This window comes from Martes martes, assembly GCF_963455335.1.
Source record: "Martes martes genome assembly, chromosome: 3".
NCBI lineage: Eukaryota > Metazoa > Chordata > Mammalia > Carnivora > Mustelidae > Martes > Martes martes.
In genome coordinates, this window is record NC_137890.1 from 186,473,729 (window position 1) to 186,488,013 (window position 14,285).

General features: G+C 34.1%; 1 protein-coding gene across 1 annotated transcript in view; it reads left to right on the forward strand.

Moving 5' to 3' along the window:
* BOLL (boule homolog, RNA binding protein) overlaps positions 1-14,285 on the forward strand; it is a gene marked incomplete at both ends in the record, with an annotated part of 55,892 nt that overhangs the window by 23,459 nt on the left and 18,148 nt on the right. The window contains one exon of the mRNA XM_080799177.1: positions 2,579-2,677. Coding sequence (XP_080655303.1) covers positions 2,579-2,677 — 99 coding nt within the window. The remainder of the gene's footprint in view (positions 1-2,578; positions 2,678-14,285) is intronic.

Consider the following 14,285-nt stretch of genomic DNA (forward strand, 5'->3'; position numbering starts at 1 on the left):
TCAAATATGTAAATCAAAAGTATTTCATGGGCTACCTGGATGGCTCTGTCAGTTACGCATACAACTTTTTTTTTTTATAAACATATAATGTATTATTAGCCCTAAAGGTACAGGTCTGTGAATCGCCAGGTTTACACACTTCACAGCACTCACCATAGCACATACCCTCCCCAATGTCTATAACCCCACCACCCTCTCCCTACACCCCTCCCCCCGGCCACTCTCAGTTTGTTTTGTGACATTAAGAGTCTCTTTTGGGGGCGCCTGGGTAGCTCAGTGGGTTAAAGCCTCTGCCTTCAGCTCAGGTCATGATCCCCGCATCGGGCTCTCTGCTCAGCAGGGAGCCTGCTTCCCCTTCTCTCTCTGCCTATTTGTGATCTCTGTCTGTCAAATAAATAAATAAAATCTTTAAAAAAAAAAAAAAAGAGTCTCTTTTGGTTTGTCTCCCTCCCAATCCCATCTTGTTTCATTTATTCTTTTCCTACCCCCCTAACCGCCCCCCCACCCGTTGCATCTCCACTTCCTCATATCAGGGAGATCATATGATAGTTGTCTTTCTCCAATTGACTTATTTCGCTAAGCATAATACCCTCTAGTTCCATCCATGTCGTTGCAAATGGCAAGATTTCATTTCTTTTGATGGCTGCATAGTATTCCATTGTATATATATACCACATGTTCTTTATCCATTCATCTGTTGATGGACATCTAGGTTCTTTCCATAGTTTGGCTATTGTGGACATTGCTGCTATAAACATTCGGGTGCACGTGCCCCTTCGGATCACGTTTGTATCCTTAGGGTAAATACCCAGTAGTGCCATTGCTGGGTCATAAGATAGCTCTATTTTCAACTTTTTGAGGAACCTCCATGCTGTTTTCCAGAGTAGTTGCATCATAAGCATACAACTTTTGATTTCAGCTAGGTCATGATCTCAGAGTCATGGGATTAAGCCCCACATCGTTGGGTTCTGCGCACAGTCAGAAGTCCGCTGGAATTTCTCTCCCTCTGCCCTTCCCCCCCAAATAAATAAATAATTCTTTAAAAAAATACTTAATAACTAAAAATTATAAATGTTATTTTCAGTGTCTTTATGTTCCCAAACCATTACTTACTTTACCATCTATGTGCCAAGAACTGTAAAGGTACGTTTTAAATCAGTGTTGTAAAAAATTAGAAAATTAGAACCCACCTCCCAATTAGAATGTATTATATTATTTTTTATATTGCTAAGGTTTATAACATTATGATGTTCTAGAACAATAATTTCCACAGTTGGATCTTGATGCTACTATCACTACTTCTACCAGGATTTCTGTTTTCATCTCACCCTCCACTCATCACTTGCTTGACTGAATCTGCAAAGTACTCTTTGTTAAAGAGAGCTTGTGGGTGCTATATTCTCTGAGTTCTTTCATGCCTCTTTGTTCAACATTGTTGTCTATAAATCTGAAAGACAGTTACACTAGCTATAAAATAGCTACATCATACTGCCAAAACAAAGTGCCACAAACTAGGTGGCTTAAACAACAGACATTTATTGTCTCATAGTTCTAGAGACCAGAAGTTGAAGATCAAGGTATTGGCAGGATTGATTCCATCTGAGGGCCATGAAGGAAGCATCTGTTTCAGGCCTCTCTTCTTAGCTTATAGATGGCCATCTTCTCCCTGTGTCTTCACTTTATTTTTCTATCTCTGTGTCCAAAATTCTCAATTTTGTAAGGATAGTAGTCATCATACTAGATTAGCTTCTACCCTAATGACCATATTTAACTTGATTAACTCTGCAAATTCCCTGTCTACAAATCAGGTCACACTCTGATATACTCAAGGTTAGGACTTCAACATATGTTTTGAGGGAACCAAATTCAACTCTTAACAGTACTATTTTTTTAAAGAACATCTAGTCTACTCTTTTCTGGTGTTGAGTGTAGCCATAAAGAAGTTTGAAGCCAGCCTTATTTTCCCCCCTGAACATAATTTGCTTTTTCTTCCTGCATGCCTTTTAATGGGAGGTTTATTGTTGTTGTTGTTGTTCTTGTTGTTAAGATTTTACTTATTTATTTGAGAGAGAGAGAGCAGAGGAAAGAGCAGAAAGAGAGAGACCAGCAAATTCTGTGCTGAGCTCAGAGCCTGACATGGGGCTCAGTCTCACAATCTTGAGATCATAACCTGAGCTGAAATCAAGAGTTGGGCACTTAACCCACTGAGCCTCCCAGGCACCTCATGAGGTGTGTTCTTAGTTGTCTTTGCATATACTATTCCCACCTTCTTTCTCTTAATTTTTCAAATCCAAGCATCAACTCCACAAGAAAGCTTTTTCTGACTGCCTTCCCAATTTTCTTAAGCTAAATCAAGTAGTTCTTTTCTTTTCTTCTGTATATGTTTCATAGGACTTAAAGTAATTTCGACGACTCAACTGTCCCTGGTCAATCTATAAATTAATTAAAGATAGAATGTGTTTTTCATTTGTGTTCCTCCATTGTGTAGCAAAATGCCTAGTACATTGCAACAATGAATAAAAACTTTGAATTAATAAATAAGAGGTAACACTTCTTTTTTTCTTTTTTTTTGTAACAGCCTTATTCTGATCATGGAGTTCAAGCAACATATCACCAGGTTTATGCTCCAAGTGCCATTGCTATGCCTGCACCTGTGATGCAGCCTGAACCAATTAAAGTAAGAAGTTTGTTCTGATTTTTTATTATTTTTTCAGTCATATTTCAGGCTTTTCAAATTTATTTTCTAAAAAGAAATAATTTTGGATATTTATATCACATTTGTGATCAGAAGAACAGAATTAGTGAACTCTTTCATGTGGAGAGTGTACAATTCTAAATTAACTATATTTTTTACTGTTAGTTTTGCACAAGTTATAAACCACACATGGTCAAAAATGTTTTATTTATTGTAATAAAATATATATAACTTATAATTTGCCATTTTTAAGTGTATACCTAAGTGGTATTAATTACATCCATGTGCTGTGCAACCATTACCACTATCTGTTTCCACACTTATGCATTAGCACAAAAAGACAATCTGCACCCATCAAGCAATAACTTACCATTCTCTTCTCCCTCCCAGTCCCTGGTACTCTCTAATCAACATTTTATCTCATTGAATTTGCCTCGATAGTTCATATACTCAGATTTTGGTTTTGTTAATGGCATGTAGTATTTATGGGAAGATGAAATCGAGTTGACAATCTACTCTTTCAGTTTCGGAATTGTGCTTACGCATCCTAAATCAGATGCAGACCAAAGAGTGGGAATCCAGTTAGATCCATGTATATACTCAATATATTTCAACTCTTGACTGTGTAGCAGAGAATTCTGCTTATTCCCTTGTGACCTAGTTTCTTAGTGAAACTCTTCATCATTACTTGGAGGAAATGGACTATATCTGTAAGAACCACAGATTGATTAACTATTGTGATGGTAATATGAATCTTGTTTACAGTGTACTTTGGTAAGGAAAGTAGGCATACTCTACAATAAAATGATAGAGATTAACTATTTGACACACATATTTATTTATGTGTTGGAACTCAGTACCAAGACTGTACTTTAAGGAGCCTCCCCCCCCCATATCTCTTCATCCCATTACCACTCACCGCATTCCTTCACTGCTATAACTACCAGTAATGAAATAAAACTACAATTCGACCTAGTGTCACAGCCTCGAGTGTTCCTAAACTTTATCTATAGAGAACTATTATAGTATCAAAATCTTCTAAAACGGGCTTCCTCTGATGTTAACGTTTTCTCCAAATATACCTCTAAAGATAGTTGAAAGAGTTTTGCCATATTAAATAAGTACTAGTTTTTCCAGTTACTAATTATATGGATCATATATATAAACACAAATGATTGAAGTTGTACTGCTTGAATAATTCCAATAGAGGATGGAGTGTTACTGAGTGGTACTTGGATAGGAGAAATTTTCAAATAACATTAATGCTACACATTCTTAATTTAAAGTTTAATTCCTCTAGTTTAAGAGTAAACACTTTTCTATATTTTCTTAAATCTATGAGTAGCAAATGACAGAAATTATACTGAGAAACTGCTATCTTACTCTTTAATTTAGTCATATAGAAAGTACACATATGTTGACTATAAACTATAACAGAGGCATAAATAGATATCTTTGTACATATAAGCTTACAACTGGAACCAATAAACTGCCTCTAGATGTCTAGAGAAATGCTGCTAAAAGGGACTTCACCCCTTCTGTCCTGATACAGATCTTTACTCTACCATGCCACAGACCAAAAGGGAACAAAACTACTGACTTGTTTCAATTTGGAATTTAATCTGTCTCATTAAGCATTATAATAATTCTGGTTATCACATGGGATATATCCTAGGGAATATTTTAGTCCTACCCAAGTTAAGATTTAAGAAATAGGGAAGAGTTGAAGAGTTATGAACTATACTTAACTAGCTTACTCTGAAGCCCATCATGTCTCTCACAATCATAACATGAGATTTCATTGAATCTGCAAAATCACGGATTATAAGACACACCATTATTTATCACTATAAAAGAAAAAAACCTTACCATCAATTGTAAATGTATCCCTATTTAGTGGTTTTGAAATATGAAAAAACGTATGTCTCAACATGAGTGAAATTTAACATTTTATTTTTAATTTAGAGAGGTAATGTTGAGGGGATGGGGGAAAAACAAGTCCTCTTTTCTTAGAGATGAGAATAAAAATTTTAATAAACTTTCAAAGTCAAAACTGGAACACAGGGCTATTGTATAGAGTTCTATATTCCCTGTTTTTGTTTTTGTTTTAAGATCAATGTCCTATATATTTTTTTAAAGATTTTATTTATTTATTTAACAGAGATCACAAGTAGGCAGAGAGGTAGGCTGGGGGTGAGGTGCGGGGCAGAGGGAGGGGGGAGCAGGCTCCCTGCTGAGCAGAGAGCCCCATGTGGGGCTCAATCCCAGGACCCTGAGATATGACCTGAGCTGAAGGCAGAGGCTTAAACCACTGAGACAACCAGGCACCCTGTCCTATGTATTTTATACTCAATAACTTTTTTAGGTGATTTGAAGGCCCTCAACAGGAAATGCTACCCCACTCAGGGACAGAAACTCTAAAACCACGTCTATAATTTTCTAAAACTATATAACCCTGGAGAAATGCTTTAATATACCAAGTTTCGCTGTGTGGAAAATTATCTATTTTTGTTTATGGTACATTTGTATTATAACATAGAAGTCTTAATACATAACTATTATATCATTAGGAGATTACCTTTTCTCTAAAACATATTAAAGTAGACTAATATTAAAATATTGACATTTGAAACATGAGCCTTTGTTCTTACTATGCAGATTTTCCCTGATACCAAATACCTTGGCGAGTTAAAACAGAAAGGTGGAAATATTCCTTAGGATAATCTGAGCCTGTTGTTTTTTATAAGTATATGTCATTTTTTAAACTCTAATGATTATAACTTAAGGGTATTAACTGTATATGTTCCAGAGTAAGTAATTTCTGATGCCAAACTATCTTGAAGCATCAAATCTAATCAATAAAATAGAGACCTTATTCAGAGCTCAGAGCACAAGTCTAACTACTGTAAAAGACTGCCAGAAACTATTCATTGACTGTAAGGTACACACTACTATATTCTGTCAGATCAACTACATATATTGTAAAGCTGACCAATATAGAAACTACTAAATGAATATGGCATTAATTAGAGTATCATTTTTTTTTAATTCAGCAGAGTCCCATCTTAAATAGAACTAGGTTTTGAAGTCAAGAAAGCAAAATCACAGAATCGTAAAATTAGCCCAGTGAGTTAGACTTCAGGAAGGAACAAAAGGAAAATCTCTGTGTATCTGGGCATTTGAACTATTATGCTTTTAAGATCAGTATCAAATCCCTAGGTAAGAAGGGTAGAAGTAGAAAATTCTAAAGTATTTCTGTTTTACAGTGTTTTTCCATTTTTGCATTAATACAAGTATCTAATAAATTCATTCTTATTAGAATTAACTGAGATACTGGAGACTGGGGAAATTATAATTTGAAGTTTGCCTTTAAGTTAAATGTTCATTTTATGAACTCTTACCATTTGCAACAACATGGATGGAACTAAAGGGTATTATGCTAAGTGAAATAAGTCAATCAGAGAAAGACAATTATCACATGATCTCACTCATATGTGGAATTTAAGAAACAAAACAGAGTATCATGGGGAAGAGAGGGAAAAAATAAAACAAGATGAAATTAGAGAGGGAGACAAACCATAAAAGATTCTTAATCACAGGAAATAAACTGAGGGCTGCTGGAGGGGAAGGGGCTGGGGGATGGAGTTACTGGGTGATGGACGTTAAGGAGGGCACATGATATCATGAGCACTGGGTATTATATAAGACTAATGAGTCACTGATCTCTACCTCTGAAACCAGTAATACATTGTGTGTCAATTGAATTTAAATAAAAAATAATATAAATAAAAATTAAAACATTAAATGTTCATTTTTTAACTCCAATATAGAATAGCTTTCATGAAAATATTTTATATTCAGAATAATATTTAACTACTTTCCAAGCTATAAAGAATTTCTTCTAATTAAAGCACCAATTGGACTTGAATGAAAAGCACAGCTATTTACCTATTACATCTTACCCTTTAGAAGGACACTGATTCAGAAGTGAATTAGAAAAGGATTTGGCCTGTTCTGTTTCTAGCTCAGAGACCCATTGTGTCCACTTAAACTAAAAATCAAAGACACTTTACTTTACAGAAACATTCCACTACTATCTTCTTCCTAACCATTTCCTCATTTCAGTATCATTAACACTTCTTATAAAGCAATTTAGAGACTAAAGTTCCCACACATTCAGTACGTCCTCAGAGTAGAGGACAACAAATGTAAAGCACTGCATTCTAGAGGACAGAGAGAGGAAAAATCCATGCCTTGCAGCTCTGGGCATACAGGAGGATAAAAATTTTCATTCATTGTACATGTCAAACTATAGATAGTCTCAATTTCTATGGAAGAAGTTATTTTATTCAATAGAGAACTTGGCAGTAGGAGCAAAAAAGCTCATTGAGCTAGGCAGTAGAAATTGCATAGGTTCTGTGTGTATCAAGCCTCTTTCTTACTATAAACATAAGACAGAGGATGGGGATAGTAGGAGGAATCAAGAATTCACGAATCTTTTAGAATTGTCATGGACAGATCTCCATTTAAGGATAGGCTAAACAGTAAAGTATACACTGTATAGGTCCCATGAAAATATTTTTTTGAAGATTTTATTTATTTATTTGACACAGAGAGAGACAGAGATCACAAGTAGGTGGAGAGGCAGGCAGAGAGAGAGGGAAGCAGGCTTCCCTCTGAGCAGAGAGCCCGATGCGGGGCTCAATCCCAGGACGCTGAGATCATGACCTGAGCTGAAGGCAGAGGCTTAAACAACTGAGCCACCCAGGCGCTCCCCATGAAAATATTTTTGCATGTGGCATTACACTGAAGGTAAGGATAAACAGCATAAATATGGATATATGTATTAAGAACATGTATATAAGAGGAAATTGAATAAACTTGTAAAAACACATCTCATGTTTCCAGTAATTACAGACTGAAAAACAGGAAGGATGAAATGGTTGCTGGCCAGTAAGAAAACACTGTATGGAACTATTGATATGATGGAAAAAATTAATTTTTTCTTTTCTGTAAAGGACCAGTAGTTACTACATAAAAACAAATCCTTGATATAGAAAGAATTTTTTAAAATTCTCCCAAAATACAGAAGATAACATGAAAGATTAAATGACGATGAAAAATAAAATGCTACACTAGAGACAATAGAGACAAGTCCAACCAAAAATAGACTAATTCTCAAAAAGAATACAGAAAAAAACTGAATAAAAAGAACAAGCAGAAATTTTAATAACAAAACAAAAACACCCTTGGTTTGTTTTGAATTTACAAATCAAAAGGGATTCACCATCCTTCAAGCAAAATTAATGAGAGGAAATCCATGTATAAAATTCTGATAAATATTCCTTACCCTCCTTCAAACATCCTAGTCCCTAATTTTTTTAACCATATATTTTTAAATAACTTTAGACTTAAAGTTTCAAAAAATAATACAGAGTTTATGTATCCCCTAGCCTACCTTCTCCTAATTTTAACAACTAATATAATCATAGAACAATTAGGAAAAACAATGACTAGCATTTGTACAGTATTATTAACTAAACTACAGACCTTATTTAAATTTCACTAGTTTTTCCCACATATGTTCTTTTTCTGTTCCAGGATCCAACCCAAGACCTCATGTTACATTAATTTGTGATCTCTCCTTACTCTCCTCCAATCTGTGAAATTTACAGTATTTCCTTGTCTTTCATGACTTTGACACTTTTAAAGAGTCAGTAAAAAAAAAACTGGTCAGTTATTTTGTTGATTATCCATCAATATGAGTTTGGTATCTTCTCTTGATTAAATAGAAGTTATACAGAGGTGCCTAGCTGGCTCAGTTGGTAAAGCATGCAACTCTTGATCTCAGGGTTGTGAGTTCAAGCCCCACTTTGGATGTAAAGATTACTTTAAAAAAATAAAATCTTAAAAAAAAAAAAGTTAGCATTTGGGACAAGAATATCACAGAAGTGATGTGCCCTTTTCAGTGTATCATTTCAAAGGATACAAGAAGCCAGTATATCTGATTGCTGGTAATATTAAACTTGATCACTTTAAGCATGAAAGGTAAATTGCCTAAGTAGCAGAGCTAGTAAGTGGGAAATCCAGGATTCCAACCTAAGCATGCTTTCTACCAAGAGAAAAACTTAGCTGGTCTTCTGAAATCCGTAACAGTAAAGTTCATTGACAAACCTATCTATGCACGAAGAACTTCCCCTTGGGATTTTAGAGCATCCTTCTTAAATATGGACATGCAATCACATTAGAAGAAGGCCTCCAGAATGAGTGACCATAACAAACAGAAAGAAGCATAATGCAGGGGACAGAAGAAAATATCAAAGATACTATAATTAATATTCTCTTTGAGAGAAAATTAATGAGAAGTGGTCATGCATAGACATCCTGGCAAACACTTCATTTTTTCTCAAACGTATTGGTCCTTTTAACTTTTTTTTAACTTTGTATTTTGAACTGATTTCAGGTTAACAGAAAAGTTGTAGAAATAATAGAGTTTCTGTATATCCTTCACCCTACTATTCTTTGACTAGAGGGCACTGGTACAGGGAATGAACATTAATACAATCCTCTTAATTAAACTATATACCTTACTCAAATTGTACTAGTTTTTCCATTAATGCGATAGCTGAAATAAATTAAATGTAAAAGGGTTAAACATTATAGGCAAAAGCTTTTGAGAAAATAGAACAAAAAGAGACAGAGGTGAATAATAATAGAGAAAAAGATAAAATTAGAAGATTAATCCAAAAAAAATTTTAAAAGATTAGAAGATCCAAAAAGTAAAATATTAATTCCAGAAAAAGAAATAGTTTGGAGGAAGTTAGCAAAAACTTAACACAATAAAATTCCCTAGGAAGTTAAGGACAAGGGTCGTTAGATTAAAAGGGCCTACCAACTACTTGGCAAAATTACTGCAAAAGACTCACAGTAAGACACATTTTTGTGAAATTTCAGAATGGCAGGGATTTAACAAAACAAAACAAAACAAACAAAAAACCTAAGGCAAAGAATCAGCAACACTGGAAGCTAGAAAACAATGGAGCAAAGCTTTAAAAATATTTAATTAAAATTTTAATCTAGGATTCTATAATAGACAAGTAAAAATGAAAAAAATACATTTTCATACAGAAGAATCTCAAAAAACTTTGCCCCACATGCATCCTTTACTCTGGATGCTGCTAAACTTATTTCACCAAACAAGAGAATAAACTAAGAAAAGATATGGGATTAAAAAGAAAAAAACAGGCATCTAAAACAGGGGCAAAGCTATGGAAATTCTGAGGATGACAACAAAAAGAAGTCTCGGGATGATGGCTGTTTAGCTGATTTAAAAAGCAATCAGCCCTGAATTGGAGCAAGATTCAGGATTGTTCTATGCAGGAGAAGTAATTTTTATTTGTGTAGAAATTTGTATTAGGTATCTTAAATAACTGTGGAAGGAATATAGAGAGACTTAGCCATAGGTTTGAAGAAAACTAAATGAATGGGGAAAATGAAGCAATTAATAAAAAACAAAAAGCTGTTCAAAAAAGAAAACATAGGGGCGCCTGGGGCGCCTGGGTGGCTCAGTGGGTTAAAGCCTCTGCCTTCTGCTGAGGTCATGATCCCAGGGTCCTGGGATAGAGCCCTGAATCGGGAGTCTCTGCTCAACAGGGAGCCTGCTTCCCCCTCTCTCTCTGCCTGCCTCACTGTCTACTTGTGATCTCTGTCTGTCCAATAAATAAATAAAATCTTTTAAAAAAGGAGAGAGAACAAAATTCTAATATACCAGATGACTCATTAGTGAACAGTATTTAAGCATAATAATTAAAATAGTTAACATAAACTTAAGCAAAACTTATAAAGAAGATGGACAAGGAAATAAAAGAGATATAAAAGACTTAAAATCTTTATCTACCATAAAGAAGTCATTAGATAATGAAATTGTTCAGTTAATAGAGACAGAAATATAGAAATAAATGCTAGAAGAAACAACTGAAATAAATGAATGTGGCCACCTCTGAAAAAGTGAAGTGAAATAGGAATGGAATGGCAAGGGAGGAAGGGTGTGTTGAAACCTTTTTTTCCTTTCCCTTTAACCACTATTCGATTTTTAAAACTAGGTATATAATTACTTTAATGAAAATTTAAAAATTAACTTCAGAAGTGCAATGAACATCAGATTGTTTCCAGCCAAGATATATCAGACAAATGTGAACATTAGGGAAAAAACCCAGGATGACATTAATAAGAAAGTAAATTTCAAAGTAAAAAGCATTATAAACAAGACAGAGAAGTCCGGTTTATTATGATAAAAAGTCAAATCTAATGTGAATAAGTCTAATAATGTAACATCAAAAATATAAAATAGGGGCTCCTGGCCGGCTCAGTCAGAGGAGCATGCCTCTCTTGATCTCAGGGTCGTGTTCAAGCCCCACATGGGGTGTAGAGATTACTTAGATTAAACTTTAAAAAATAAAATAGATGGGGCACCTGGGTGTCTCAGTCGGTTGAATGTCTGACTCTCGATTTCAGCTCAGGTCATGATCTCAGGGTAGATTGAGCCCCATGTCGGGCTATACACTCAGGGGGGAGTCTGCTCAAGATTCTCTTTTTTCCTCCCCCTCCATCCCCTCTCCCAGCTCTCAATCATTCACTGTCTCTCTAAAAATAAATTTTAAAATCGCCTTAAAAATTAATTAATTTAATTAAATGAAAAAGATCAGTTTAATAATGTAACATCAAAAGTATAAAGTAGGGGCACCTGGCTGGCTCATTTGGAAGAGTGTGTAACTCTTGATCTCAGGGTCATAAATTCAAGCCCCATCTTGAGAATAGAGGTTTCTTAGTAAAAATAAAAAACATAAAATATAAAGTAAAAACTTCTAGAAATACCATCAGAAAGAAACACAGCTGTGATAAGAGGCTTTGATATCATAACGCAGATTTAAATAAGACCTAAAAACACTATATATGAATAATACATATAAATTTTGTTCCTTGCAAAGACAAGCTACCTCTTTTCTAACAATCACACAAGTTGATAATATTTTAGTCACAAAGTAAATATAAGTTCAATAAACTATACAGGCTATTTTCACTAACTATAATGAGTTACATGCATGAAAGGAGAGCACTGTGCAAGGCAGAAGTATTGAGAGAATGACCCCAGTAGACAAGGTTGCCTACTGAAATAGCAACAAAGAGTTGTTATAACCTAGATGATGAGACCTAAGTGCTCTATGTCCTGGTCATGACAATCCCCACTCCTCCTCAACCACAGCATTAACTAGGACCACTCTCCAGTCCTCTATTTTTTTTCCAGCCATCTAAATATTACCAACCATCTTAGCTGATGATACCCTCAAGAGAAAATTTTCTCAAGGTGAAAACCACAAAACATCTGAAAACAACACAATAAGTAATATGTGAGAGAAATAGCAATGAACTATAATTGACATATAACATATTAGTTACAGGTGTACAACATATTCATGTATATATTATGAAATGATCATCACAGTAAGTCTAGTTAACACCCAAAAGCTTACATACTTACAATTTTTTTCTTATGATAAGAACTTTTAAGATCTACTCTCTGAGCAACTTTCAAATATGCAATACAGTTTTATTAATTGTAGTCACCATGCTGTACATTAGTGGTCTACTTAGAAATGTCTTCTACATGTATTACTAACGCAGTTATGTTTGCTTACTTTTCCATTATTCAGACTTAAGATTCTGTCAATTTTGAGTTTTCTCCACAACTAAATCGGTTAAAATATACTGAAATTTCTTATGTATTCACTTAGCCATTCTTTCTTGAATACTTCAGACTTTAGACCTTTCATGAAACTGTTGTTTCAGAGTGTGTATCTGTTACTTATCTTTAAAACTTCAGAATGAATACATTGGTGACAGATTTTAAAGCATCCGTGCATTGCAAAACACCTTATCTTCCTTCATGCTTTCTGCAGTGAAATGTTCTTAATCTAAACTCTATTAGCTCTTCATTGCAAGGGTGAAAACCTCCTATTTCATCTTGTAAACCTTTGAGGAAGAGACATTTATGTCATTCAGGAAATTTTAACCAAGGTTTATTTAAAAACCTCCTCTCTCAACTTTAAAAATTGGCCAAAACAACTTTTACTTGAAAAATATTTATAGGATATGTTTTGTTTTATATTGTCAATTTTGTCTTTTTCATATATACCAATTTACATCAATTCATACTGCTTATACTACTTGGAGGTTACCTCAACTCCTTTATTTTCACTTTCTATCTTGACTTTTGGTAATTTTTATCCTTTCCTGAATACTCTTCAGGAAAGTTTCTTTAAAAAGAAGAAGGGAGTCAAAATCAAATCAGTTTGTTTATCCTTCTAATCTGACAAAGATTTAATTAGAGGATTAAATTGAAACTGCACCCGAAATAAAAAACTTTATGGATTAAAATTATTTATTACTGTTTCTGACTCATATTACTGTATACTGTCAAATCTGACAGACTCTAAACAAATTATGAGTCATAAGTTAATTAATAAATCACATAAACAAGTTGCCCCTTGCATAGACATGTTATATGGATACTACCATATGACAAGTCTTAAGTAACAACTCATTCTCAGTAGTTCATTTATCAAGCATTTATATTGAACATTACATATGAAAAATAATATTTGAAGCGTTGTAAGTATAATTAGTAAGATTTCACCCTCAAGATTATATTCAGCTCTGTCCATGCCCCGAGCCCATAATTTTTTTTCTCACTTTAACTGTTACTTGTAATATAATTTTACACTAAAACATTTTTCATATGTGGACTTAGAGGTACTTCTGTACTATAGTGAAAGTATTAATGAGGGAACAAGGGGAACAAGGCACAAATGTCTTCACTTCACTTCTCCATTTCAACATTGTACTAGAAGTCCTAGCAAATGAGGAAAGACAAGAAGGAAACAAAAATATACATATTGGGAAGGAAGAAATAAAACTGTCTTTGTTTGCAGATGACATGATCATCTATATAGAAAATCTGGAAGAATTGACCAAAAAATTCCTGGAAGTAACAAGTAGTTATAACAAGGTTGCAGTATACAGGCTTAATATGCAAAAGTCAGTAGTTTCTCTGCTCACCAGCAGTAAATATAAAAATGAAATACTTAAGTGTAAATCTAACAAAATATGTACAAGATCTAGATGAGAAAAATTAAAAACTCTGAGAAAAGAAATCAAAGAAGAACTAAATAAATGGAGAGATATTCCATGTGCATGGATAGGAAGACACCATATTGCCAAGATGTCAGTTCTTTGCAACTTTATCTACAGGTTCAACACAATCCCAGTCAAAATCTCAGTAAGTTATTTTATAGATATTGACAAACTGATTTTTAAGTTTATATGAAAAGACAAAAGACCCAGAATAGCCAACACAATATTAAAGGAAGAGAAAAAATCCAGCGGACTGACACTACTCAACTTCAAGACACAATAAAGCTATAGTAATCAAGACAATGTGGTATTAGTAAAAGAACAGACAAATCAATGTTAACAGAGAGCCCAGAAATAGACCGATATATATATTCAACTAATCTTAGATAGAGGAGCAAAT